Raw genomic sequence first — 25,918 nt, forward strand, 5'->3', positions numbered from 1 at the left:
TGATCACCAACGTCATCCTACAAACCACCATCCTATGCTGCCTAACTACACTTTCTCCGGTCACCACTTTACAGTCTCCAATCTCCTTCAAACTGGCCCTCCTACATAAGATATAATCCATCTGTATGCATCTTCCTCCACTCTTGTATGTCACCCTATGCTCCTCCCTCTTGTTAAAATACGTATTCACCACAGCCATGTCCTTCCTTTTCGCAAAATCCACTACCATCTGACCTTCTGCATTCCTTTAACACCATACCTACCCATCACTTCCTCATCCCCTCTGTTCTCTTCACCAACATGCCCACTGAAATCTGATCCAATCACCGCTCCCTCACCCTTGGATACAGTCATCACCACTTCATCCAATTCACTCCAAAATTTTTCTTTCTCATCCACTGCACACTCAACTTGTGGAGCATATGCACTAACAACATTCATCATTACACCATCAATTTCCAGCTTCATAAACATCACTCTATCCGACACTCTTTTCACCTCCAAAACACTCTTCGCATACTGTTCCTTCAGAATAACTCCTACTTCATTTCTCCTCCCATCCACACCAAAATAAAACAATTTGAACCCACCTCCGATATACCTAGCCTTACTCCCCTTCCATCTGGTCTCTTGCACACACAATATACCAACCTTCCTTCTGTCCATCATATCAGCTAGCTCTCTCCCTATACCAGTCATGCTGCTAACATTCAAAGTTCCGACTTTCGTTACCACAGTCCTAGCCTTTCCCCTCTCTTCCTGCCTTCGGCCATGCCTTCCGCCTCTTCTCCTCCTTCGGCCAACTTTTGCTATAAAGATATTCTTTCTAAATGACTCTTGAAAATGGATACTCAGATTGGAGGTGAATAACCTGATTAAAGAAATGAAATGAAATGCAATAAATAAACTAATAAAAAGACATTCTTAGCATACCAGCATTTATACTACACACACCGTTGGAACAACTGCCTGCCCTTGTACCAGCTAAATTTCAATGTACACAAAGATGATTCCTTACCCTGTTGCTGTGCGACACCTGTCTGCACAGGCTGTTGTCCAGCAGTAGATATTGGTACTTGAGGTATGTTTCCTGCTATCACAGGTCCAGCTGCTGACTGTCCAGGTGGCAAAGAACCACCAGGCCCTTGTGGCCTACGATTCGAGAGTCCCTTTCCATATGTAACAGCTGCCACTAGTGCATTGGTATCAGCAAGATTATAAGACGGTTTAGTCTGGCGGAGATCTACAAAAGAAAATTAAAGCAATGTATACTTAAATAATCCATGCTAGCACAAATCTTGTTTACCACTTCAAGTCAACCTTCTCTTCATACACTGTTTTCACACCAATCTATGTTGGTGCTAAAAGACACTGTTTTAAAGATTACGACATAGGTGGTCATTGTGACATGGAACTGTATTTTCAATGCTAGTTGTTACATTCAAATGTGGTGGTTAACAAAATTTTCTTTTCTAAAACTAATCTGTGTGCCATCTGTTTCAGTTTGTAGAGAAAGTACACAACACTTTTTTTAACTTTACAAAATTTACTCAAATGAATCAGCATATAATCATAAACATCCATTTAAAGACTGAGGAAAACAAACATTTTGAACACAAACATTTCAATAAAAACTATGCAGGATGTACTTAGCACTTTAAGAAGATAAACCAATATCTATTACAATTGTCCATGTTAATCTTACTATAAACCAAGTGAATAACCTTGTGTCTACAGCTACAATTTGGCTTCTGAAACGTCCAAGTCTTATTGGGGAATTTTCCAAAATGTTAATATAGCTGCTGAGAAAATTACAATTAAAGCCCTAATCTACTTTTCTTAAAGAAGTCCTCTAGTTCTCCTGTCTTGGAAAAGTCCCACATCCAAAAAGGTCAACTACATCTATTCATCAGCTTGATTATCACTACCCAACCCACGCAGTCAAATTATCCATTTTTTTCTGAAATATAAAAGACAGAACCAAACCAAATGCAAACAATCTGCATTTATAGTGCTGCCTCTATAAAAAGGGCTTTAGCATCTTACCTGAGTTTTAATCTACAATGAGAAAGTTACCAGACATACAGCAGTTTCACAAAAGAAAAAATAAATAAAAACAGACCATGGGAAGGAATTTACAGCAAGTGATATAGACTAAAAAGTAAGTCTATTACTCATTGTTAGAAAAATATGTATTAATGTGTGTATTAGCAATATGCTTAGTGCATTTAGAGCTTGAAAAGGGTTAACACATTTATTCTATTTCATACTGCATAAATCTGTACAAATTGCAGTTGCTTTCTGACCTTGTACTGTTAGCTAAAATCTTGCTTGTGCCTTGGTAATTTACTGAGAAGCAGGTGATTTCTGCTGCGTTAGGAAAATAATGAATAGAACAATACTACTTGTATGAAATTTAGACAAGAAGTTCAGCTGTGCCATGAGAAAATACACAGCTGTAGAAGTTACAGATAATTAGTACAAAGCCTGCTTGAAAATATGAACTGCAGTCAGCATTTGCTTGTATCTGAATTAGAAAAGTACCTTTAAATGTAACACTGTACAACAGATGTTTGTAAATGGATTAATGGTCACCAAGGCCAGGTTGTTTTTCTCAAAAGTTTCTCACAAATCTAGTCATGTCAGCAGAAAATCTGAGTAACATCTGCTGTAGAACAATACTGAAAGTTGTGCTTGATTAAGTCAGCTTAGAAGGCCATGTCTTGTAAAACAGTATAAGCATGAACATACCTCCTGTTAGTAGTTAGACAAATCCTTGTATTTGCATGTTTTTGTCTCCTTGCGGCAAGTCAATTAAAAGTGCCTTAACTGAACCTTACGTGTATTGGTCTTTGAAGTTTTTTCCTTTGACAGACTGGTCCTTCGGACCAGAAACCCTCACTTCACCTCGGATCAGACAGGCCACGTGGCTTGAAACCATACGGGGAAGAAACCACATTGGTTCTTCTTATTTGAAAAGCCCTCCGACTGAATTGTTGTACAAAAGAGGCCAGCAACTTTCTGATCTATGACTGAAGGACGGGTTTACTCGAACCAAGTGATCAATCACGAAGGCTCAGGTAAGGTGAATCTGCCTTCTTTTTCTGTTTTAGATCAGGGACTAGATTTGTATTTGTTCTGTTAAGACTTTATTTTTTAAGTCAGAGACAGAAAGATTACGGTCTTGTCATAGATCAGGGAAACAGAGCAGGTAGGCAGTCATTCTGAAGAGACTATAAAAACATCCATGGTACCACGTTAAAAATAATGAGTTACGTAACGATTAAAAGGGTAGAACAAAATGGGTAATAATTGTACAAAAAGGTCCCAAAATCCGCCGTTAACCGAAGACGCAAAATACATGCAGTCACAGCATGCTGATAATATTAAATACTACTCAAAATGGGTTAATAAGTATGAATTTGATGGTAAACTAGAGAAATCTTCATTTGTCAAACTTGCCAAACAGCTTAAAACCGATTCTAGAGGTCGGGTAAAAAAGCAACGTCAATTAGGAATTCCTCCGGCACATAGGTGGATTGAGGAAGTAAACTGAAGGGAACAAAAGAGTAATAATTCAAAAGCAAAGTTTTTAGATAAGGAGGACAATAACTTAGTAATGGCGTCGGCCCCTCTGCCTCCCTTACCAGAATATGAGGCAAATGAACAAGTTGGTCCACCCCTGAGATATCCTGCTGTCACTATAAGTAGAGACACTACAAAAGTGAAACCGTTTATTAGAGATCCTGTCGAGACCAGGTCTCGAACACGGGCAGGAAACTCAAAAGGGGACACTGAGTTATATCAAATGGGTAGAAATTCACAATTTATGAGTGAAGGAGAAATATGTCCACTTATAGAAGTGCCTAATCCTCAGGCAGGGCAAGAAGGTCAGGACCCAACTATTCTAGTGTATAGACCCTGGACTCCAGAAGACATCTGGAAAGCCACGGAGGGAATTGCCCATCCAAAAGTTAATTTTAGAAAGTTCTTATAAGATTTGCAAGGAATGAGGCTGAGTTATAATTTAAATGGAGAAGAGGTAGAAAAAGTAGTCAGACAAATTGTGGGACCAGATTGGCACATGATTAGTGGCGACTGGAATCCCAGTGATATTACGCTCAGGCCCCTCCCACATAGCAGTGCAGAATTGGACAACAGAGTGAAAGGTCTTACAGACCGAATCTCTGAGAAATGGAAGCCTAGGGCAGACTGGACTTGCATTAATCAATGCATCCAACAGGAAGGTGAAGCTATTGACCGATATTATGCCAGACTATTAGAATGTTTTAATAACCATTGTGGAATGCAGGTTCCTGAAGATCAGACACACGATTCCCCATATGAGCAGCAGTTAAAGAATGCATTTTTGAAAGGCAGTATTGCACCTATAAGCAGCTTTATTACAAAACACATGGTGGATCATTGTACAAGCAGGTTACAATCATTGCTTGAATATGCTAGGCATGCCAAAAGGCATTTTAATAGCAAAAAGAAAAAGAAAGCCCAAGTATTTTCTGTAGAAGATGGAGCAGAAGTATATGTAGTACAGTCCAGGAAAAAGGGCAAGAGAAATGCCAAGGGAAACAAACAATCTGATCAACGATCAGAGGACTTTGAAGAGCGAAAGAAAAGGGGTGAATGTTTTAAATGCGGTAAGAAGGGACACTTGGCAAGGGATTGCAAGAAAAACAAGAAGGCAACCACGGAGGATAAGGAGGGTGAGGACTGACTATATGATGGTCAGGAATCTCTAGAAGGGGATAGCAGAGAAAGGACAAATGAGTATGTGATAGAGGGAGTAGAGAATGTGACTGAAGAAATAGAGGAAGTGCAAGAAGTCACGGATAGTGAAGAAAATGAAATATCGGATTTGGCTTTATTGAGCTTAGAGCTCTATTTAGCAGACACAAAACCAGAAGTTACACTCCTGGTATAAGGGAGGGAAGTCAGATTCTTGTGTGACTCAGGGGCATCTCGGACCCTGGTACATCCTTCCAAACTGCCAGAGAATTCAGAGTCACTGATTACATATTAGTGAAAGCAGCTAATGGACAGCTGTATCGGGAGCCCCTCTCCCTTAATATTGTGATAACTGATCCTGTTTCAGGATTGACTCAGAAAAGCAAAATTGATGTATCTGCAAAATGCCCAGTAAACCTCTTGGGCAGAGACCTTATGCAGCTATTTGGTATAGCAGTAGTTCCGACTATGCAAGGTATGGAAGCACAGAGACAAATTGATACCTTTGCAGTGCAATCGGAGGGTGAAATGTTTTATTGGTACAGCCAGGACTTGGTTACAACTGGTCCAGGGGCGGTGACCGAAGAGTTGATGAATGTAGCAGTCAGCAAGTTCCCCTCCCTTGACATTGATAAACAGCATTTGTTGCACTGTACTCTGTATTACTGTAATACACCAGGACCTGATAAGGAATACGAGCAAGAATTGTTTAGAAATCGTGCAAACAGATTGGTATTACGTAATCTGTACTGGGACACAGAAGGGAACAGTGCAGCCAGCTGTTTATTGCCCCAGGAGTTCTTTGCACTCTATAAATCTAACCGATTACCACATGTTAGCTTAACTAAGGACAAGAATGTAAAATGGGTAGACTTAGGAGAAAAAGTCACGAGATGGGAAAAACAGACAGAGTTAGAACTGTCAGAACAGGGAATACAAATGCAGAAGCTGAATTGGATAACTCAGACCCACCCAGCTGTACACTTGCAGTCTAGCAGGGACAGCTGATTGGCACTCCTATTGAAGGAGGAAGAGAATGCCTTACAGAATATAGCAGAAAATCTCTGGTCAACAAGAAAATCAGATGTAGGACTTATTCGTACAGCAGGACCAGTTACTAATACGCCAAAGTCAGCATTTAGACCACAAAAGAGACAGTATCCCTTAAGAAAAGATGCAGAGGTAGGAATCAAACCTATTATAGCAGCTTTACTTAAGGAAGGGGTGCTGGTGGAATCTCCTGATTCACCATGTAACACACCCTTATTTCCTGTTAAGAAAGCAAATGGAGAGTGGCATATGGTCCAAGATTTACAAGCTGTAAATGACGCAGTAATGCCAAGGGCACCTACGGTGCTAGACCCACACACCCTGTTGAATGATTTAAAACCTAAACAGAAATATTTTTCTGTGGTAGATATCAGCAATGTGTTCTTTTTGATACCGATACACCCTGACAGTCAGCATTGGTTTGCATTCACATTTCAGGGGAAAAGGTATACATATACGCAACTACCACAGGGGTATTGTGAAAGTCCAACAATATTCTCACAAGAAATGGCAAGCAACTTGGCGAGATTTACCCCACCAAGAGGTAGTCAGATTTTGCTTTAATGTTGACGATATCCTGCTGGCGTCCCCCACCAAGCAAGATTGTAAAGAAGATACCATAGCGCTATTACAATTTTTAGCCACTAAAGGACAAAGTAAACAAAAATAAACTGCAGCTTTAGAAAAAACAAGTTAAATACCTAGGGTATGTAATATCAAAGGAAGGTAGGACATTAGATGAGGACAGAAAAATAGCGATTTTGCAAGCACCAAAACCCACTACCAAGAAGGAAATTATGTCCTTCCTGGGTACGACTAATTTTTGTCGGAGTTGGATTCCAAACTATGCCTTGGAATCTGCACCGTTGACTAACCTGATTTATAAAAAGCCTATGGCAGCACAGGATTTACTACAATGGACACCAGAAGCAGAATTTGCCTTCTGCAAACTGAAACAGTTAATAGCGTCCTCATTAGTTTTGGGATTACCAAACTATCATAAACGTTTTTTCCAAACTGTAGATTGTAAGCAAGGTTATATGACATCAGTGTTAACACAGCAGCATGGGTACAAGCAACGCCCTATTGCTTATTATTCATCACAACTGGACCCAGTGGCATGGTCTTTACCTCACTGTGTACAAGCAGCAGTTGCAGCTGCAATGGCAGTACAGGTTTTGGCCTCAGTAGTGTTGTTCCACCCTCTCACATTGAGAGTGTCTCATGCAGTCGCGATTATTTTACTACAAGAAAAGGTAGCATATCTTTCCCCTGCTAGGCATCTTTCCTGTATGACTATATTGTTGAGCCAACCTCATATGACAATTGAATGATGTACAACTTTGAACCCTTCTACCTTGCTCCCAATCCCTGCAGATGGCACACCACACAGCTGCCTGCAGGTGATTGAGCAAAATACACTGCCTAGAAAAGATCTTACGGATGTTCCCTTGGATGATGCCAAGGTGACATACTACGTGGACGGCTCATGCAAAAGGGGTCCTGCAGGACAGAACCTAGTAGGATATGCAGTAGTTTCTGACACAGACATTATAGAAGCAAAATCTTTACCACATAGTTTATCTGCATAGGCAGCAGAATTGATTGCCTTGACACGGGCATGTACCTTAGCAAAGGGTAAATGTGTGAACATTTTTACTGACAGCCAGTATGCTTTTTCTACTGTACATGTTTTTGCGCAATAGTGGAAAAATCAAGGAATGATAACATCTACTGGCAAACCAATCAATCATGCACAGTTTATTTTAGATCTTTTAGAATCTATTCAGTTACCTCAAAAAGTAGCTATTTGTAAATGCACAGCTCATACCAAGCAACAGGACAGGATTTCAAAAGGTAATGCGAGAGCTGATACAGCTGCAAAGCAGGCAGCTTCAGAAGTATGTCTTTTGAATGAGGAACTACAACCCTCTGAGAATTTAGACGTAGAAATGTTAAAGACAATGCAAACATTACGCAAACTGAAAAACAAAGATGGGTAAAACGAGGAGCAATTCTCGAAAAGGGGCTGTACATCTCTAAAGAAGGAAAACCGATATTGCAGTCTAATTTGTTTAGATATGCAGCTTTGTTGAGCCATGGGCAGTGCCATGTCTCAATAGGGGGGATGGTACAGCTGGTGAACCAAGAGTTCACGACGTACGGATTTACAAACTACTCTAAAAAATTTTGTTCGTTATGCCACATCTGTAATAAACATCATGCACAAGGGGCATTGAAACCCAAGCAAGGGAGTTTCCCTACACCACTGTATCCGTTTCATACTATCTGTATGGATTTCATAGAGTTGAATAAATGTGAAAATAAGAAGTATTGTCTTGTCATTGTAGATATGTTTTCCAGATGGGTGGAAGCCTTTCCGACTAAAAATCCAGATGCTACGACTGTGGCCAAAGTGCTTGTTAAAGAAATCATCCCCAGATTTGGCATTCTGGAAAGGATCTATAATGACAACGGCACACACTTCGTAAATCAGACCATACAGCAGTTAAGTAGACATTTTGGTATTTCTCTAAAAAATCATTGTGCGTATCACCCACAATCAGCAGGGCTAGTAGAGAGGCATAATGGGATTTTAAAGAGTAAGCTAAGAAAATTAATAACAGAAACGCATAGAAACTGGGTGTACTGTCTGCCCCCGGCACTGTAGAGCATGAGAACTGTTCCAAATGCAAAAGGATTGACTCCTTTTGAAAAGCTCTTTGGAAGGGCTTACTATATACCGCAGTGGAAATCTCTCATGCCCGCAAACCAGGAAGCTGACAGTACATTAGCTGAGTATATGCAAAAACTTTTAAATTCTAAACATTTGTTGCAGTTAAATTCTGTTTCAGATAAAGAACGAACCAGACAATCAGTAGTGGCAGTGCCCCCTGGAGCATGGATCTGGCTGAAGATAGTTATGAAGAAGAATTGGGCGTCTCCGAAGTGGGAAGGTCCATATCAAGTGCTTTTGTCAACACCCAGTGCAGACAAAATTGCGGAGCGTGCCTCCTGGATCCACCTGACGCACTGTAAATTAGTTAAAAACTTTAAACTGGACAAAAATCTTGTTACATGCCAAGAGCAAAAATGATAAAGTCCAGAAGAAACAGGAATGCAGAACAACCCTTTCCTCAGTAATATTGCATAATCATCCTGTTAACTGCATTAGTGACAATAATCTTTTTGTTGTGGCCTTTTCTTTTCCCAGCCACACAGACTGAACTGAATAAACGTGAAGCGTTACTCATAAACTGGCATCCAAACTTCAACACTTACCAGGCAATTAAATATGTGTATGCTGAGACTTTCATTGTTTCGAATTGCTGGATTTGCACAGCCTTGCTGACAGCATACGGGGGTTACTAATGACTACAGTCCCCCTAGGGGTCAATGAGACCTGGGAGAACATGATTTATGATACCTCAACCATTACAGCACAAGATAAAATAGCATTGCACTTGTCTGTTCCACAAAAGGGAACTGTGTGTTTTTATAAAAATTATACTGTTCAGGTGGGTTGGAGCAATTGCAATGTGACTGTTCTTTTTAAATGTTACACTAAAGGTAACAAAGTAGATCTTTATTGTAATACAAACTAGGATTCATTTCTTGGATTGATGCACAAAACACTTGATGAAGTAAAACATAATTCTTTTCTTTATAAACAGCTGTCTACAATTGATAGAAAAATGTTTCATGCAGGGTGAGTATATATTCATAGCAAGGTTACTACTAAAGCAGAGGATTGTTATTTTGTGTGTGGCAGAAAGGCATACAAATGGTTGCCTGAGAATTAGTCCGGCAGTTGTTTTTTGGGTTACCTGGTTCCGGCCATACGACACACTGCAGTTTTGCCTCATGGGAAAATTCAAAATGTCCGAGAAGTCGTCAAGAAACCTGTATATCCAGTAGGACAAATTGATCCGCGTTGGAAAGACCATTACTCTCTAGGCAAAGGACTGACACACATGGACTTGAGTGATAGTGTTATATCGTAGGCAGGCATATCACCAGCGTATAGAGCAGTGACATCGATCTGAGAGCTGAGAAAACTGTCAAAACTTCTCGAAGTAATGAGCAACGCAACTTTTTCTGCTCTCGAATTGGTGACTGATGAACTGAATGCTATGAGAACTGTAGTGCTCCAAAACTGCATGGCTCTCGACTTCACCCTAGCGGTGAGAAGTGGTACGAGCACTTTAATCCAAGAAGAATGCTGTTCGTATATTCCTGACCATAAACACGAAATAGACAATCATCTTGAGGTAATTCAGCAAGTGTCGGCCATGACCAAACCAGGCCCAAATGGCACTGACGGACTTTTTCCAGAAATGGATTGGGGGATGGGGTATCATCCTAATGAACATCCTGATTGCTATTTGTGTAGGTATCCTCCTACTGGGAGTATGTGTTTGTTGTGGTATCCCCTGCATGAAAAGACTGATTAAAGACCTTAAAGACATTTCAGTTTCTGAAACCTTATATCAAAGTACTGAGTCTGAAGAACTGTTAAAAGACTAAAAATGCTTTCATAAGTTTAAACTGAATTACTCTCTTAAATGCAAATCCTGAGTGGAAGAGGTTAGGAGAAGGAAAAAACTGTTTATGCTTATTTTGAAAGTAGAATAAAAGTATTAATAGGGGGAATGTTAGAAAAATATGTATTAATGTGTGTATTAGCAATATGCTCAGTGCATTTAGAGCTTGAAAAGGGTTAACACATTTATTCTATTTCATACTGCATAAATCTGTACAAATTGCAGTTGCTTTCTGACCTTGTACTGTTAGCTAAAATCTTGCTTGTGCCTTGGAAATTTACTGAGAAGCAGGTGATTTCTGCTGCATTAGGAAAATAATGAATAGAACAATACTACTTGTATGAAACTTAGACAAGAAGTTCCGTTGTGCCACGAGAAAATACACAGCTGTAGAAGTTACAGATAATTAGTACAAAGCCTGCTTGAAAATATGAACTGCAATCAGCATTTGCTTGTATCTGAATTAGGAAAGTACCTTGAAATGTAACACTGTACAATAGATGCTTGTAAACAGATTAATGGTCACCAAGGCCAGGTTGTTTTTCTCAAAAGTTTCTCACAAATCTAGTCATGTCAGCAGAAAACATCTTCTGTAGAACAATACTGAAAATTGTGCTTGATTACGTCAGTTTAGAACGCCATGTCTTGTAAAATAGTATAAGAATGAACATACTTCCTGTTAGTAGTTAGACAAATCCTTGTATTTGCATGTTTTTGTCTCCTTGCGGCAAGTCAATTAAAAGTGCCTTAACTGAACCTTACGTGTATTGGTCTTTGAAGTTTTTTCCTTTGACACTCATCTGTGAAGCTGAACTGTAAATTATTTTACCTATTTTATTTTAAGGTCAGAGAAAGTAATATGGTCCTGGTTCGATAAACCTTAACAGAAAATGCAGATTTTAGTTAGATAGCTAATCTCTAGTCACAAAAATATCCACTGTGGAAGGTTACTGTTTTCCTCAGTAAAGTGAGTAAAAGATGAGACAACCTTACATGCTTACTTGTCAGAATGATTACCAAGGACTATCAAAAATATGCAAAATCATGCCTTCCTTTTTATTTCCATTAATCACATGGTTGACAGAGCCTTGCAGAAATCCATTTGTACCAATACAAGGGCTTCTTCTCAGTCTTGGAATTAAAGGAGCATCCTAGCTGATAAAAAAAATAATTCTTTGGAAACCTGGAGCACTCTGATGAAAATTTTATAAACTAACCTCCCACCCCCACCACCAAAATGAAACTAAAGGGCATTTTTGATTAAAGAGTACCGTTTGGATATTTTTTCTCCACTATTATTTACTAGAGCAGTACTTTCACTGATTCATATGGAGTTACTGAGCAAGAGGCCCAGGAATCCACTGAAGTTCATCCAAGTCCCCACATTAAAATTCTAAAATAACTGCCCATATCAAGAAGACTTCAACTATACATGCCAGGGGTAAATCTGTGATTACTCATCCAGTTTTCAAGTCAGCATTTAAAATGAACAAGGGTATTGCTCAGATATGCAGAGGGAGTAATATAGAAAAAACTGTGAAAACATAGAATAGAACGAGTTAACTATTTATCACACCACGGATACTGTTACTGCAACAATGAAGGTTTAGGTTTTTGGTGCAAGCATTCAATAGTGTCTTACAAAATGCCAGACAAAGATCACATCTGCATGAAAGAAAGTACAAAGAGAGGGTTTTTAATCTGCCAGGGAGGAATACTGTGCTCAGGCCAACAATTTTCTTACGGATCTATGAGGCTCTTTTAATTTGGATTAGGTGTTTGGTAGGTAATGCTGACCTGGGAACTATGTTCAATGAGGGGTCCAATAAGGGACATAGAAAAGTGGAACTACAACTTCTTTGTTCCTAAAGGAGATACCCTTGGAGATTAACGGTGCCTCAAAGAATGATTTTCCAACTACAACAAAGATATGGTTTTCAAAGGAAAGCTTGTTGTCAATAACATGTACCAGAACTCAAATGAATATGTTACCTTTGACTGAAGTATCCTTCTACGGTATGATGTAGCACTGTCTGATTTCCCAAAAATTACAACACTGCATTTTTTGTCATTACTGTGAATCCTACGCTCATTATATGTGTTGGTCTGATCAAACCTTTGATGTATGTCACAGAGATTTTACCACAGCTTCAAGACTGCAGTTATCAGAAAACTTGATATTCCATAGACCTATGGCCTTTGCTTTCACACAAGAGAAACAGATGACAATGACAGGCCCAGGAAAAAAAATGAGGACCACCATTAGTATTTTTCTTTACTGGAATAGATTCCCCCAGTTTTTATAATATGGGTTATATCAACTCAGCTAAATAGCAACCCAGCAAATACCATTAAGAGTTATTTGGTTTGACGAGTTTACTGACAATACCCGCATGAAGAAGGATACTGAAGGCCTTAACCAGATCCACATATGTAGACAATACAGTGTGATCCTCAGCTGATAAATCATGAACGCTTTCAAAGAAATCAACTAGCTTGAAAAGGCATGATCTGCTTTTCAGAAGATTAGGATCAAGGGTATACAGACGGCACTTCATTCTTTATAGGTTCTAAAATAATGCACTCCATGACCTTGACAATATTAATGAGGTTTATTTGGTGTACAGTTATCAGGGTCAGTAGTAGGGCCTGTTTTTATGCACTGACACTAAAATAAGAAGTCTGCAAGCCTTTAAGACATGACCAGGTTATAGCTTAGGCTGGAGAGTTTCAAAAGAGCTGAGGTAAGTTGCATTTTGCATTAAAAGGCACCTGGGGATGCCAAATGAAACCCATGGAGCTAGTGTTTTTAATACTGCATATGGATAATAGAACTTCATTCAAAGTGATTACAGGAGGGACGGTGTTTAGGATGGTACTATAGAGAAAAGGGAATAACTAGGGAGGCAAAGTCAGAGCTGAATTTGACAGTGAAGATGTTGGTAATGGTTCCAAGCTGAGAGTGTCTTGTACAGTTTAGGATTAACTCAGAGCAGTTCTGAGACTTACATTAACTTCCTTAACAAAGTTATATTTGGTAGTAGAGTCAGCTTTAAGTGAACAGCTGACCTTTCACTTTTTTATGGAGTGCTTGAGTTTTTTTTTTCTTTTTAACAGTGGGGCAGAGGAGATTTCTTACAAAAGGACCAACATTTTCTTTTTATTGTACAAGTTAAAGTATACTCATCTGAAAACTCCATCATCTGATACAGGAGGCAAGAAGCTCAGTCCTGTAGGGGGTGGGAATTGTTCTCTGGGAACTCAGATCTACCCAAAATGAGGAAAGCACAGGAAGAACCACTAATATCTCCTATAAGCAGGAAGGAAACAGACAAACAAATGCAGGAAGAAGAAATTGGGAAAACACATGGGCGGTGGTGGAGTACAAACAAGTCATCTAGAAAATGGGGGATAGAAAGATAATAAAAATGTAGCTTGCATTTTTAACAATATAATGAATGGATGACAAGTAACAGAGTCCTGGAAACAAGTAGTTGTGGCCAGAATCTCCAAGGAAGGTAAAGACCCAGAGGACCCTGCCTCTTATAACCCAATATCAATTTTAAACCACAATTATAAAGTCATTAGTGCTGCAACAGCATGTAGAATAGTGAATGCATTACTAAAGTTAAAAGATATGGATCAATACGGAGTCGCGAAGGAGAACCAGACATTCAATAATATTCTAAAAATAATGATACAGAATAGAAGGGCACACCTCTGTTATTACTGATCTTTGATGCTGAAAAGGCCTTTGACAAGGTCTGCTGGGACTAACTAGCAATAAGAAAGGCTAAATGTTGATTCCCTAGGAGACTTACTCACTTGATGTTAATATATGCAGGTTCTACAGCAAGAATAAAGGCAGCCTTTCAGAAAAAAAAAAAAACTTAAATGGGGAATTAGAGAGGTATTAAATTTTCCCCCTCCTGTTAGGTATCTAGAACCTTTAGCACGAAAATACTGAAATCTGGTATGGCACACAGGAGAATACAGCATATTACATTACACTTCACTGATGTCTCTCTCAATATATCCCCAAACTGGTCTTGCAAGATGGCTGCACATTGAGTAACAGCTTAATTTCCGCTCTCCCAGTGCGAAATCAGAAGAGACAGCCATTGAGCTTATTTATTTATTTATTATTTTTTTGAGGTGTAAGTTTCAGTAACTGCCTAGTAAGTGCACTGCCTGGCTGCCAGTAAACAACAAATTCGAAAAACCTGAAAGAAAATAAAACACAAAAGGGAAGGAAAAATACTGTCTGGGAAGAGTTTTGCAGCTGTTCACAGTGCAAGATCCAGCTTTGGTGCGAGACACGACTTCCAGTAACTTCAAAGGAAAAAATAAGTCAAATGTACTTACAACCGATTAAAATAAACAAAACACTGATGGAATATATCAACTCAAACAGAAGGCTGGATAAAATGGAAGAAGCCTTAAACAGATATTCTGATGATGTGATAAAGTGGAAAAATCAGAGGTCGAAATGAAGAAAAATCTGGCTGAATTTGAGACTGCTCAAGAAAAGACGTTTAAAAAAAATAAATAATAAAAATAAATAAATAATAGAATTAGAGGAGACAGCACACAGGGAGACCAGGCAATTTTCTGCTGTACCAGAGAAGCTGAAAGGAACAGACTGTATTAATTTTATGAATGCACACATAACCAACTGAACTATTTCACAGTAGGAGTTCTTCATTGAAAGGGTACATCATGTGTATGCTACAAACCTGGCCATGAGAAAGCAACCTAGACCTTTAATAGTAAAGGTGCTATCCTACCAGCAGGAAGAGTTGATTCTGACAAAACTGTGGCAGAAGTACAAAATACTAAAAGTGAGAAACAGTAGAGTGTTTTTTTATTAAACACCTTTATTGAATTATCACTTGTGACATAAGCAAATTTATATTCATATAGAAGTAATCAAACCACGTTACCATAACATTATACTTCATATATATTGCTATATATCATATATTCCAAGTAATATTACATAAATTATTCAATTCCTGCCTTCATAGGCAATCACGCATTTAAATAACTGAAAAGAAACCACACTGACATAATCCTAGTCGCAAGCATTTTACATCACAATCCATACTGACATCCCAGTTGCAAACATTATACATCACTTCTGATCTATCCAAGCTTTCTCACTCAAACATTACATAGCTCATTTAAGTCCTATCACCTTTTAGACCTCATTTCTCCCTTGTATGTACCGTTCCCACAATTCCCATTTTTTCTATGTAGTTTGATACTACCTTCTTCTTAAGATCTCAATTTCAGTTGTTTTATCTCGGTTACTATATTCATTACTTCCAGTATAGTGGGTTTAGATTTTGATTTCCATTTTCTAGCTATTGCTTTTTTTTCAACCGCCATTATTAGACACAGCAAAGCCTTACCATGTCTAGGCAATTCTGATTCTGTACCATAGCTCAGAAAAATCATCTCCCTCATCATACCAATCTGCCCATCCAGTATCTCCAACAGTGCATCCCGCAGGGAATCCTTAAAGTCCACCAACTCACCACACTCCCAGAAAATATGTTCCCAGTTACCTCTTTCTTCCCTTTCACATCTCAAACATTTATTGTCAGCCTGAGGAAAAATTCTCTGGAGTCTACTTTGGGTACAAAAATATTTACAGTGGATATAAAAAAAGTTTACACACCCCTGTTAAAATGTCAAGCTTTTGTGATATAAAAAAATTAGTCCACAATAAATAATTTCAAAACTTTTCCCACCTGAAATGTGACCTACAACCTGTACAATGTACACCCTTTAACTAATACTTTGTTGAAGCACATTTTGATTTAATTACAGCATTCAGTCTTCTTGGGTACATACCTGTAATTAAATCAAAAGGTGCTTCAACAAAGTATTACTTTAAGGGTGTGCACACTTACGCAACCAGCTTATTGTACGTTTATTTTTTTTATTTTTTCCCCTAACAGATTTGTTTGCTTTTCAATTGCATTGTACAAGTTATAGGTCACATTAAAGTTGGGAAAAGTTTTGAAATGATTTACGGTGGTCTCATTTTTTTATAACACAAAAACCTGAGGTATTTGTTTCCCACAAGTTAAACAATTATTTACTTTTTCTGACATCGGCTGAGGCAAGAAAGAGTCCCCAACGGGGTACTTAGCTTTTTAGAAGTCTTCGGTAGTAGAAATCTCTGGATCTGACCGACCAGCACTTGCGAACAGCTTCTGCTTCGGGCACCGCGCGGCAAGAAAGACTGGGGAAAATGGCGTCGGCTGATGCCTTTATACCCAATTCACAGCAGCAATGACGTCGGGTGAAGTGCGACATCAGCCGAGGCCAGACCCAGACTTTGGAATCCGGCCGACTGAAGGGCTGCCTGAGGCAGGACAACCCATATGTTAGGACTGCAGATGCATCCTTGAAGGACATCCTGGCATTTTAACAGGGGTGTGTAGACTTTTTATATCCACTGTAGCTTAAAAGACCAGTACTCTAATTTTGCTCAGCACATTTTTTCTACCTCTGCCGATCTGTTCGAAGACAAACTAGGCACACTTCCAGTTGTTTACTCCATGAAGTTAGACCCAGAGGTCAGTCCAGTTATCAGGCCAGCACGTGAAGTTCCAACAGCCATGCAGGACAGAGTCAAGCTAAGTTAGATAAAATGATACGACAAGGTGTGATTTGTCCAGCTCAAATTCCGACTGAATGGGTATTTTCCATGGTGGTAGCTCATAAGAAAAGCTCAGACAACATCAGAATATGCACTGATCTACGAGATTTGAACAAAGCGCTAAAAAGACTTCATCATCTAATGCATACAGTCAAAGAAGTCACAGTCTTGATGCCAAATGCCACTATGTTTTTCTGTCTTAGATGCAGAGTTCATTTTGGCAAATTCAGCTTGACCTCCCTAGACTATATGAAGAGAGACATCATAGAGATCTCGGAATGTGTGTCGCAGTTTGGTAAAGAGCCTAGCACTGAGCAGCATTTTACTTTCCCCAAGGATGATGCCACATTATGAATAGAAGATGACTGAGTAATAATTGGCTTAGTTTCTGCCGTCATTCTAACGAGGTGCAATTTTTTTGTCAGCACGGAAGGAGATGGTCAACAGACCACGCTGCTTTGTCAGGGATGGTCTACACCTCTCCCCTCTAGGCTTCCAAATATTAGCTAAAACACTGTCTTCCCCATAGTGCCTTTTTTAGGCAATGCCAAACTGAAAGTACTTCCGACACTGCAAATCAAAACCAAGAAAATCTAAAGGTATTACTGCTCAATGCTAGGAGCCTTAACAAAAAACTCCATTCCCTGGAAGCTCTCTTTACCCTAGAGAATGCTGATGTATGTGCAGTCTCTGAGGCATGGTTTAAAGCTGTGGATAGCACACCAACAGTGCAAGGTTGTAATGCCTTCCACACATTCAGACTAGCTACTTCACCTAAAGTTGGGTGCGTCTCTACTTACATCAAAAATAAATATACTTTAAGGCTGGTCAAACAGGATAATGCACTTGAGTTGGTCCATGTTCAAATCACCATAGGTAAAATCCAATACCACTTCCTTGCAAGCTATAGGTCCCCCTCTATGACCCCATACTATGTATTTAACCTTATTAGAAACACTAACTATCCAACCTAATACCATATTCATGGGTGACTTTAATTACCCTACTATTAACTGGGAATCCTATATGACATCAAACGTACATGCACAATGATTCCTGGATTTTGTAAACACAAACTCTCTGGACCAGATAGTCAGCACACCAACCAGGGGTGTAACAATACTGGATCTGGTCCTCACTAATATGGGAGAGTGCTGCACACCCCCTACTATAATGCCCTCCCTGGTAAGGTCAGCCCACAAAATGGTCTCCTTTGAAGTAAAATAAAACCTGGGCCCCCTGCTAAACTGGGAACATTCAGGAACTATTCTAAGGCTAACCTCCTGCTATTAAGTGAGAACCTGGCAACATTTCAAGCCCCTATAAACCCTGAGAATGCTTCTGCATATGCAGAACTGTTCCCATAAACCATGTACAAGCATATTAATATCTGCATAGAGGCAGATGTACCCACTAGTAAGACGTACAGAACTAAATGAAAAAACAAGCCACCCTGGAGGAATTACAAAATCAATCAAATGTATTATAGGAGGAAGAAAATCACAGCAAAAATTAGGAGGTGCAATACCCAGCAGGATAAAAGCACTCTCATCAAACTAAAACAACTCGGAGGACAAACAAAGCCTGCCAAAGCCAAATTTGAGGTACGTTTGGCCTCCCAGGCCAAGGACAACTACAAAGCATTTTTTAGCTATGTCTGCAACCTCAAAGGCAATACACCAGTGTGTGTAGAGCTCACTGTAAATGAAGCCACCTATACTGAGCGAGAAGATATAGCAAACCTCCTGGCTGATAAATCCAGCTCCAACTTTACTTCTCAGTCCCCCTCAACATTCCCTCAGGAAATATCATCATATATAACTCCCCCAACTATCACTAGGGGACAGGTCCTTAATGCTCTCTCTAAGACGAAGAACACTGCATCAATGGGCCCAGACAACATCCCAGGATGCCTTCTAAATAGCATGAAACATGACCTATCAGGGCCTCTGGAATTACTATTTAACTGTAGCCTCCAAACAGGCTTCATGCCTCATGAATGGAGAAGGAGAACAGTCATCCCTCTGCACAAAGGCGGGCCATCTACAGATCCATAAAAGTCTCACTAGTCTTCTATATAAAGCCATGGAAATAATTATCATGGTGATGATAAATAGAGATATAGTAAACCTCCAGACACTGGACCCAACGCAGTTTGGTTTTGTCAAGGGCAGATCATACCTACTCAACCTGGTGGAGTTCTTTGAGAAGGTCACCAAAGCAATGGATGAGAGCAAAATCGTTCACACTGCCTACCTTGACCTGGCCAAAGGATTTGACACAATTCCCCACTCGGGCATTGTTGACAAACTCAAGAGGTTAGGTACAAACCCGTATGTCACCTGGTGGATATTCAACTGGCTCACAGACAGGACCCAGAAAGTTAGAACTGGGGAGTCCACCTCTACAAAGAGACCAGTCACAAGTGGAGTCCCTCACGGTCAGACCTTCGACCGCTTCTTTTTGGCATTTACTTCTCAGAAATCAAAGCCAATGTCAGTGGTCTCTGGCTGACTAAATTTGCAGATGACTGCAAATTAGGAGATGTCACTGAATCTCATACGGACACAAATGTTCTCCAGGAGGTGCTGACACAGAAACAACTTGTGTCAGAGCCATGGACTAAAACTAAATGCCAAGAAATGCATAACAGTATCCTTTGGGAAGTCATCCATCTCTGGTAAATATTACATTGACAACACACCCCTTAGAGTGGACCCAGTAGTCAGGGACTTGGGGACATACACAGATAGTAATCTACCCTTTGACCATCACATGCCTACAGTGGTGAGGAAATCATTCTATGTTGCATAACTTATAAACAAAGGTATGGCATCTAAGTCCAAGGAAGTCATTGTTCCATTGTATTCGCCATTTAATCAGACCTATCACTGAGTACAATGTCCCCTTTGGTATGTACCTAAGCAAGCATATCCAACAACTGGAACAACCACAGATGTTCTTCACTAAAAGAATACAGGGTGTAAGTAATATGTCCTATGCTGACCGCCTCAAGGCCCTATCCCTGTATTCTGTCTCCTACAGGCTTTTGAGGGGAGATCTATGCCTGGCATACAGGGCATTGTCAGATCCCACTCTGATGGACCTCCTGCATATCCACAAAACAAACAATACCAGAATTACCCATTCTAAAGACATAAACCTTGCATGTGATATAAACAGGACCTGCTGGAGATGCAAGTATGTATCCCAGAGACTACCCTGTCTATGGAACAGGCTCCACATCCATGTGAAACAGAGCTCCTTCCCTAACCCAATTCAAGTGCAACTTGGACAACTGGATGGGAAACTGGAAATTCATCCCTGGTTTGACACCTATGTCTCTAATGGACAGAGGTAACCTGTAAATGGTTCATCTCCCAGGCCCATGCTTACACTTATCAAGGGTTTCTGAACTTGTCAGAAATTTGGGATGCATGGCTAGGCTTAAAAAGGCCCTTGTGGTCGTTAGCCAAGTAAACACCCAAGACAAAAACCCATCATTGCTCACTACATTTAGTACTCCGTTTGGCAGGTACAGATTTTTGAGAATGCCATCTGGGATAAATTCTGCAATGGAAGTCTTTCAACGTGCAATGGGGTAAATTGTTTCTGGGTATCCTTGTGCTATCATAGCAGACAACATACTAGTAAGAGGTTGTGATGAAGCAGAACGTGACACAAACCTCAGAATATTGAGAAAGGATACGTCAAGTGAATCAAGCTCAACTCATGCAAATGCAAATTCAGGCTACAAGAAGTTACTTATGTTGGCCATTTATTGACTAGTACAGGCTTACGACCAGACCTTTCTAAACAATCAGCCATTCTCGAGATGCCAGCTCCAGACAATGTTCAAGCCCTGCAACATTTTTTTGGCATGGTCGACTGCCTAGGCAAGTTCATTCCAGACTTGAGTCAACTTTCAGCACCACACAGAGAGCTAATGCATAAAGATGTATACTGGTCTTGGTTAGAGCAACACCAAAGTGCATTTGATGTCCTGAAACAGAGAATTGCTAGTCCACCTACACTCAGATACTACGATGTTCACAAACCTGTTGCACTTTCCTAGAATGCTTCAAAATTTGGTCTTGGTGTAGTAATTCTACAAGAGGATCAACCTGATGCCTATGCATTGAGAACTCTTACCCAAACTGAAATGCAGTACGCCCAGATCGAGAAAGAGCTTTTGGCAATTATGTTTGCATGTTCGAAGTTCCATGATTATGTTTATGGTAGACCTATCCAGATCGAAACAGACCACCAATCTTTAGTCACTATTTTGAGAAAGCCTAAGCATTCAGCTCCAGCCAGACTGCAACGTATGATGCTGAGACTGAAAAAGTATAACTTCAATACTGTCTACAAGAAAGGCAAACTTCTTTATCTTGCTGATACCTTATCCAGATTGCCCTGAAATGCCACAGAACCGCACGAAAATGAGAACCTTGACTGTGAAGTCATGGAAGTGAGAAATTTTTTTTCCACACGTCTTCATGAACTGAAATATCACACAACTACAGATCCAGTTTTACAAAGGGTCAACCACTCTTAATCAAAGATAGCCGTCAAAGCAATCTACTTTACCTCAAGAGGTGCAACCTTATTTTTCCATACAGAGATGAGATTTTGTCTGACAATGGTATCATAATGAAAGTTCCAAAAGTAATTGTTCCAAAGTCCTTGCAACCACAGTGCATTACTATTTTGTATCATGGTCACCCAGGAACCAGATCTACCAAAAGAAGGGCACCAGAACTAGTATTTTGGCCTTTTATGTCATAAGACGTTGAGAGAGCACTTTCACCTTGTTCAGTGTGTAATGGTACAAAGTCACATCAACAGAAGGAAAGTACAGTTTTGTACCTACCATAAATGTAGATGTCCGATAGGTATGCATCTGCAGTCCTTACATATGGGTTGTCCTGCCTCAGGCAGCCCTTCGGTCAGCCGGATTCCAAAGTCTGGGTCCGGCGTCGGCTGATGTCGCCCTTTCCCCGACGTCAGAGCACCTGGGGTATAAAAACGTCAGCCGACACCATCTTCCTCAGTTTTTCTTGCCCCAGATGACAGGTGCCCTCTAAGGAAGGCTAAATTTGGAGAGATGCAAAAATTCCAAACATGCACAGCAATATAAAACAAATACACCATAATAGATAACCCCAGCTAGCTAGAATGAGGGATAAGTACCCAAGGAATACCACAGAGGGGCAGGAGGGAGGGAAAACCTGACTGCAGATGCATACCTATCGGACATCTACATTTATGGTAGGTACAAAACTGTACTATGTCCTTCAAGGATGCATCTGCAGTCCTTACATATGGGTAGAATACCATAGCCAAGCTGGGGGTGGTAGGATCTAAGAAAAGGATGGTGTAGCTAAAATGCCCTGCAGGACTGCCGTAGCAAAACCTGCTCTGGATCTGGAATATAAGGGTAAGTTGTAATGCTTGGAAAATGTATGCATGGAGCTCCATGTAGCAGCTTCTAAAATGTCCTTGGTAGCCACCCCTCCTAAGAAGGCTGTGGAGGTGGCTGTAGTTCTGGTGGAATGAGGTCTAATATTAGCTGGCACAGTCTTGCCATGAAAGGAGTAGCAGAATCGAATGCAATTCCCTATCCATTTTGAAATTGTCTGTTTGGAAATTGGTTTTGCTTCTTTACCAGAAGCATATGCTACAAACAGCTCGTCAGTTTTTCTGTAAGCCTTAGTTCTGTCCAAGTAGTAGCGCAACTGTCTGTGAATTTCCAGGGTATGCAGAAGTTTCTCCCCTTTGTTTTGTGGATTTGGAAAGAAGGTAGGCAGGTGAATAGCTTGGTTTAATGAGACCCTGGATACCACCTTTGGCATGAATGAAGGATTGGTTCTCAAAGAAACTCTGTCCTGATGAAAAATAAGAAATGGTTGTACTGCCATGAGGGCCTGCAATTCAGATACTCTTCTTGCTGAGGTTATGGCCAGAAGGAAGGCAGTTTTCCAAGACAGGAACTGAAGTTCTGAAGATGCTGCTGGTTCAAAGGGAGGCAGAGTTAACTTTTCCAAGATGAAGTTAAGGTCCCATGTAGGCACTGGTGGTTTCCTTGGAGGATTGATGTTTTTAATTCCTCTTAGAAACTGCCTTAGGAGAGGATGAGAGAAGACAGGTGGATCCGTATTGTATTCTGCTGAAAGTGCTGAAGCATGAATTTTTATGGAAGAGTAAGAAAGGCCATTGTGGAGCATTTCTGCCAAGTATTCCAGGATATGTGCCATGCTCATCACTGTCGCATCTAGGCCCTTTGCGGTGCTCCAAGTGCAGAATCTTTTCCATTTTGCTGAATATGCCTTTCTTGTGGAAGGCCTGCGAGCTTCCATGATGATATCCTTCACTCTCTTGGATAGATTTTCCTGGTGAGGAGTCAAGGTATTCTCCAGGCTGTCAGCTGCAGGGTTTTCAGGCTGGAGTGCAGAGTTTTGTAATTGTGCTGTGTCAGAAGAAATGGCCATTGTGGTAGAGGCCACGGTTTCGTGCATGACATGCTCCTTAACAGTGGGTACCAGTGCTGTCTTGGCCAGTCCGGAGCTATCAGAATCACTTTTGGCTGCTCTGTCCTGATTTTCAGTAAGACATTGGCCATTAATGGAAGAGGTGGAAATGCATACACTGTTAGAGTATTCCAGCTGAAAGAGAGGGCGTCCACTTTCCATGCTTGTGGGTGGTATGTCCTTGAGCAGAATTTCTTCAGCTGATGGTTGTGGTGGGAGGCAAAAAGATCTATGTCCGGCCTCCCCCATGATTGCGTTATCTGAAGGAAGATGTCTGGGTGCAGCATCCATTCGTGTGGATCCATGATATTTCTGCTCAGGTTGTCCGCCAGTATATTGTCTTTTCCTAGCACAAACTGGGATTGCAGCTCTATATTGAGTTTTAGGGAAAGTTCCCAAAGATTCATTGCCAGCCTGCAAAGAGGGTAGGAATGGGTACCTCCTTGCTTGTTTATGTACCACATAACTGTGGTTTGTCTGTCCTTATTAGCAGGTGGCCTTGATGCAGAAAGTGTTTGAAGGCTTTGACTGCATGCATCACTGCCAGCATTTCCTTTTGGTTTATATGCATGCGCAATTCTTTCTGTGACCATAGCCCTTGGATGCATCTGCCCTCCATGTGTGCTCCCCATCCATGGTCTGAAGTGTCCGATGTAATGGTTTGTCTGGTTATTGGTTTGCTGAAGGGCAGACCCCTGTTTGACTGGCTTGTTTGAGCCCACCACAGAAATTCCTTTTGAAGGCATGGAATGAGTGGTATCAAAGCTTCTAGGCTGTGACTGTGCTGAGACCATAAACTCCTTAGGTACCATTGTAGTTTCCTCATATGCAGCCTTGCTTGTGGAATCAGAAGAATGCACAATGCCATGTAACCCAGGGCCTGCAGGATTTTCCTTGCAGTCAGCGGAGTTTGTTTTGTCAGATTTTTGAAGTAATCTGGTAGTTGTCTTTGTTTTTCTTCTGTGAGAAAAGCCATTTGGGTGGTTATACCTAGTTCCGCACCCGGAAAAGTTATTCTTTGGGATGGAACAAGTCTTGATTTGTGAATGTTGACTGTGTATCCCAAGGCCTGAAGTAGGCGGATGGCATAATTCAAATGTTTTACCAAAGTTTGTTGGCTGTCCGCTTGCATAAGGCAGTCGTCCAGATACGGGTACATTTGAATCCCCTGAAGTCTGCAGTGTGCAATTACTGATGCCAGGCATTTCGTGAATACTCTGGGCGCAGTAGATAAGCCAAAGGGCAATGCTGAGAATTGATAATGCTCTGAACCTGCAAGAAAGCTGAGGTGTCTTCTGCAACTTTGTCTGATAGGGACATGCAGGTATGCCTCCTTGAGGTCTAGAGTTACCAGCCAAGACCCCTTGCCCAGCATGGGAAGGAGTTGCTGTAGGGTCAGCATTTTGAATATTTGGCACAATGAGATAAGTATTCAGTGCGGACAAGTCGAGAATAGGCCTCCATTGTTTTTCTTTTCTTGGGACAAGGAATAGTCTGTAATAAAATCCTTGGCCTTGTTCTGTGAGAGGAACCTTTTCTATAGCTTTCATTTGCAATAGGTTGGCAATAATTTGTTTTAAAGCCTCTGCCCTTTGATTCGGTGGCAGGTTTGGCATGCCTTTTCTTTTTGGTAATGTATGAAAATGGAACCTGTATCCTTTGTCTATTATTTGCAGTGTCCATTTGTCCCTTGTAATACTGTGCCAATTTCTTGAGAATAAAGATAGCTTTCTGCCCAAAGGTGCTTCCAATTGAGCCCTGGTCGGCGGGGTCAAGGTGAAGTCATTGAGTCTGTCCTTGTGCAGCAGTTGTAGGTCCTGCACTACCTCTCTGGTTAGGAGGCTGCCATTGATGTCCTCTGTAGGAGCCTCTAGCTTGCCCTCTACCGCTGGCACGCCTGTTCTTGCCTCTTTGAAATCTCTCTGTGTCTGGAAAGGACCAATTCTTAGAAGGCCAATTTCTGCTGAATCTTGGTGGTTGGACCTGGAGGAAATCTTTGACTGTTTGTACAGATTTAGCCTTTTCCTCAAATTTCTTCAAGACCTCCTGAGCAGTGGAGCCAAATAACTTTTGTTTTTCCAGTGGCGCATCCAGAAGCTTTGCTTTAACATGATCTGGCAGAGTTTGTTCCTTCAGCCAAGCATGCCTACGTATGACTGCACCTGTCATTGCTGACCTACATGAAGCTTCCAATGCATCATAACCACACTGCAAGAAATGGTTGCTAACCTGTTGTGAGTTATGTACCAGATCCTGAAGTGACTTGCGATCTAGGGGTTCAGGTGAAGACAGTTTTTTATGCAATTCATCTAACAAATACTCTTGGTACTGTATCATATGGAACTGACAATTTAATGCCCTCATAGAAAGAGTGGAAG

General features: G+C 40.6%; 1 protein-coding gene across 3 annotated transcripts in view; it reads right to left on the minus strand.

Moving 5' to 3' along the window:
• MED8 (mediator complex subunit 8) overlaps window positions 1-25,918 on the minus strand; it is a 264,897-nt gene that overhangs the window by 75,318 nt on the left and 163,661 nt on the right. For all 3 annotated transcript variants that reach the window (XM_044085415.1, XM_044085416.1, XM_044085414.1), the window contains exon 6: window positions 1,019-1,243. In XM_044085415.1, coding sequence (XP_043941350.1) covers window positions 1,019-1,243 — 225 coding nt within the window. The remainder of the gene's footprint in view (window positions 1-1,018; window positions 1,244-25,918) is intronic.

Source organism: Protopterus annectens, chromosome 10.part0, assembly GCF_019279795.1.
Source record: "Protopterus annectens isolate FY-2018-M chromosome 10.part0, PAN1.0, whole genome shotgun sequence".
Lineage (NCBI taxonomy): Eukaryota > Metazoa > Chordata > Ceratodontiformes > Protopteridae > Protopterus > Protopterus annectens.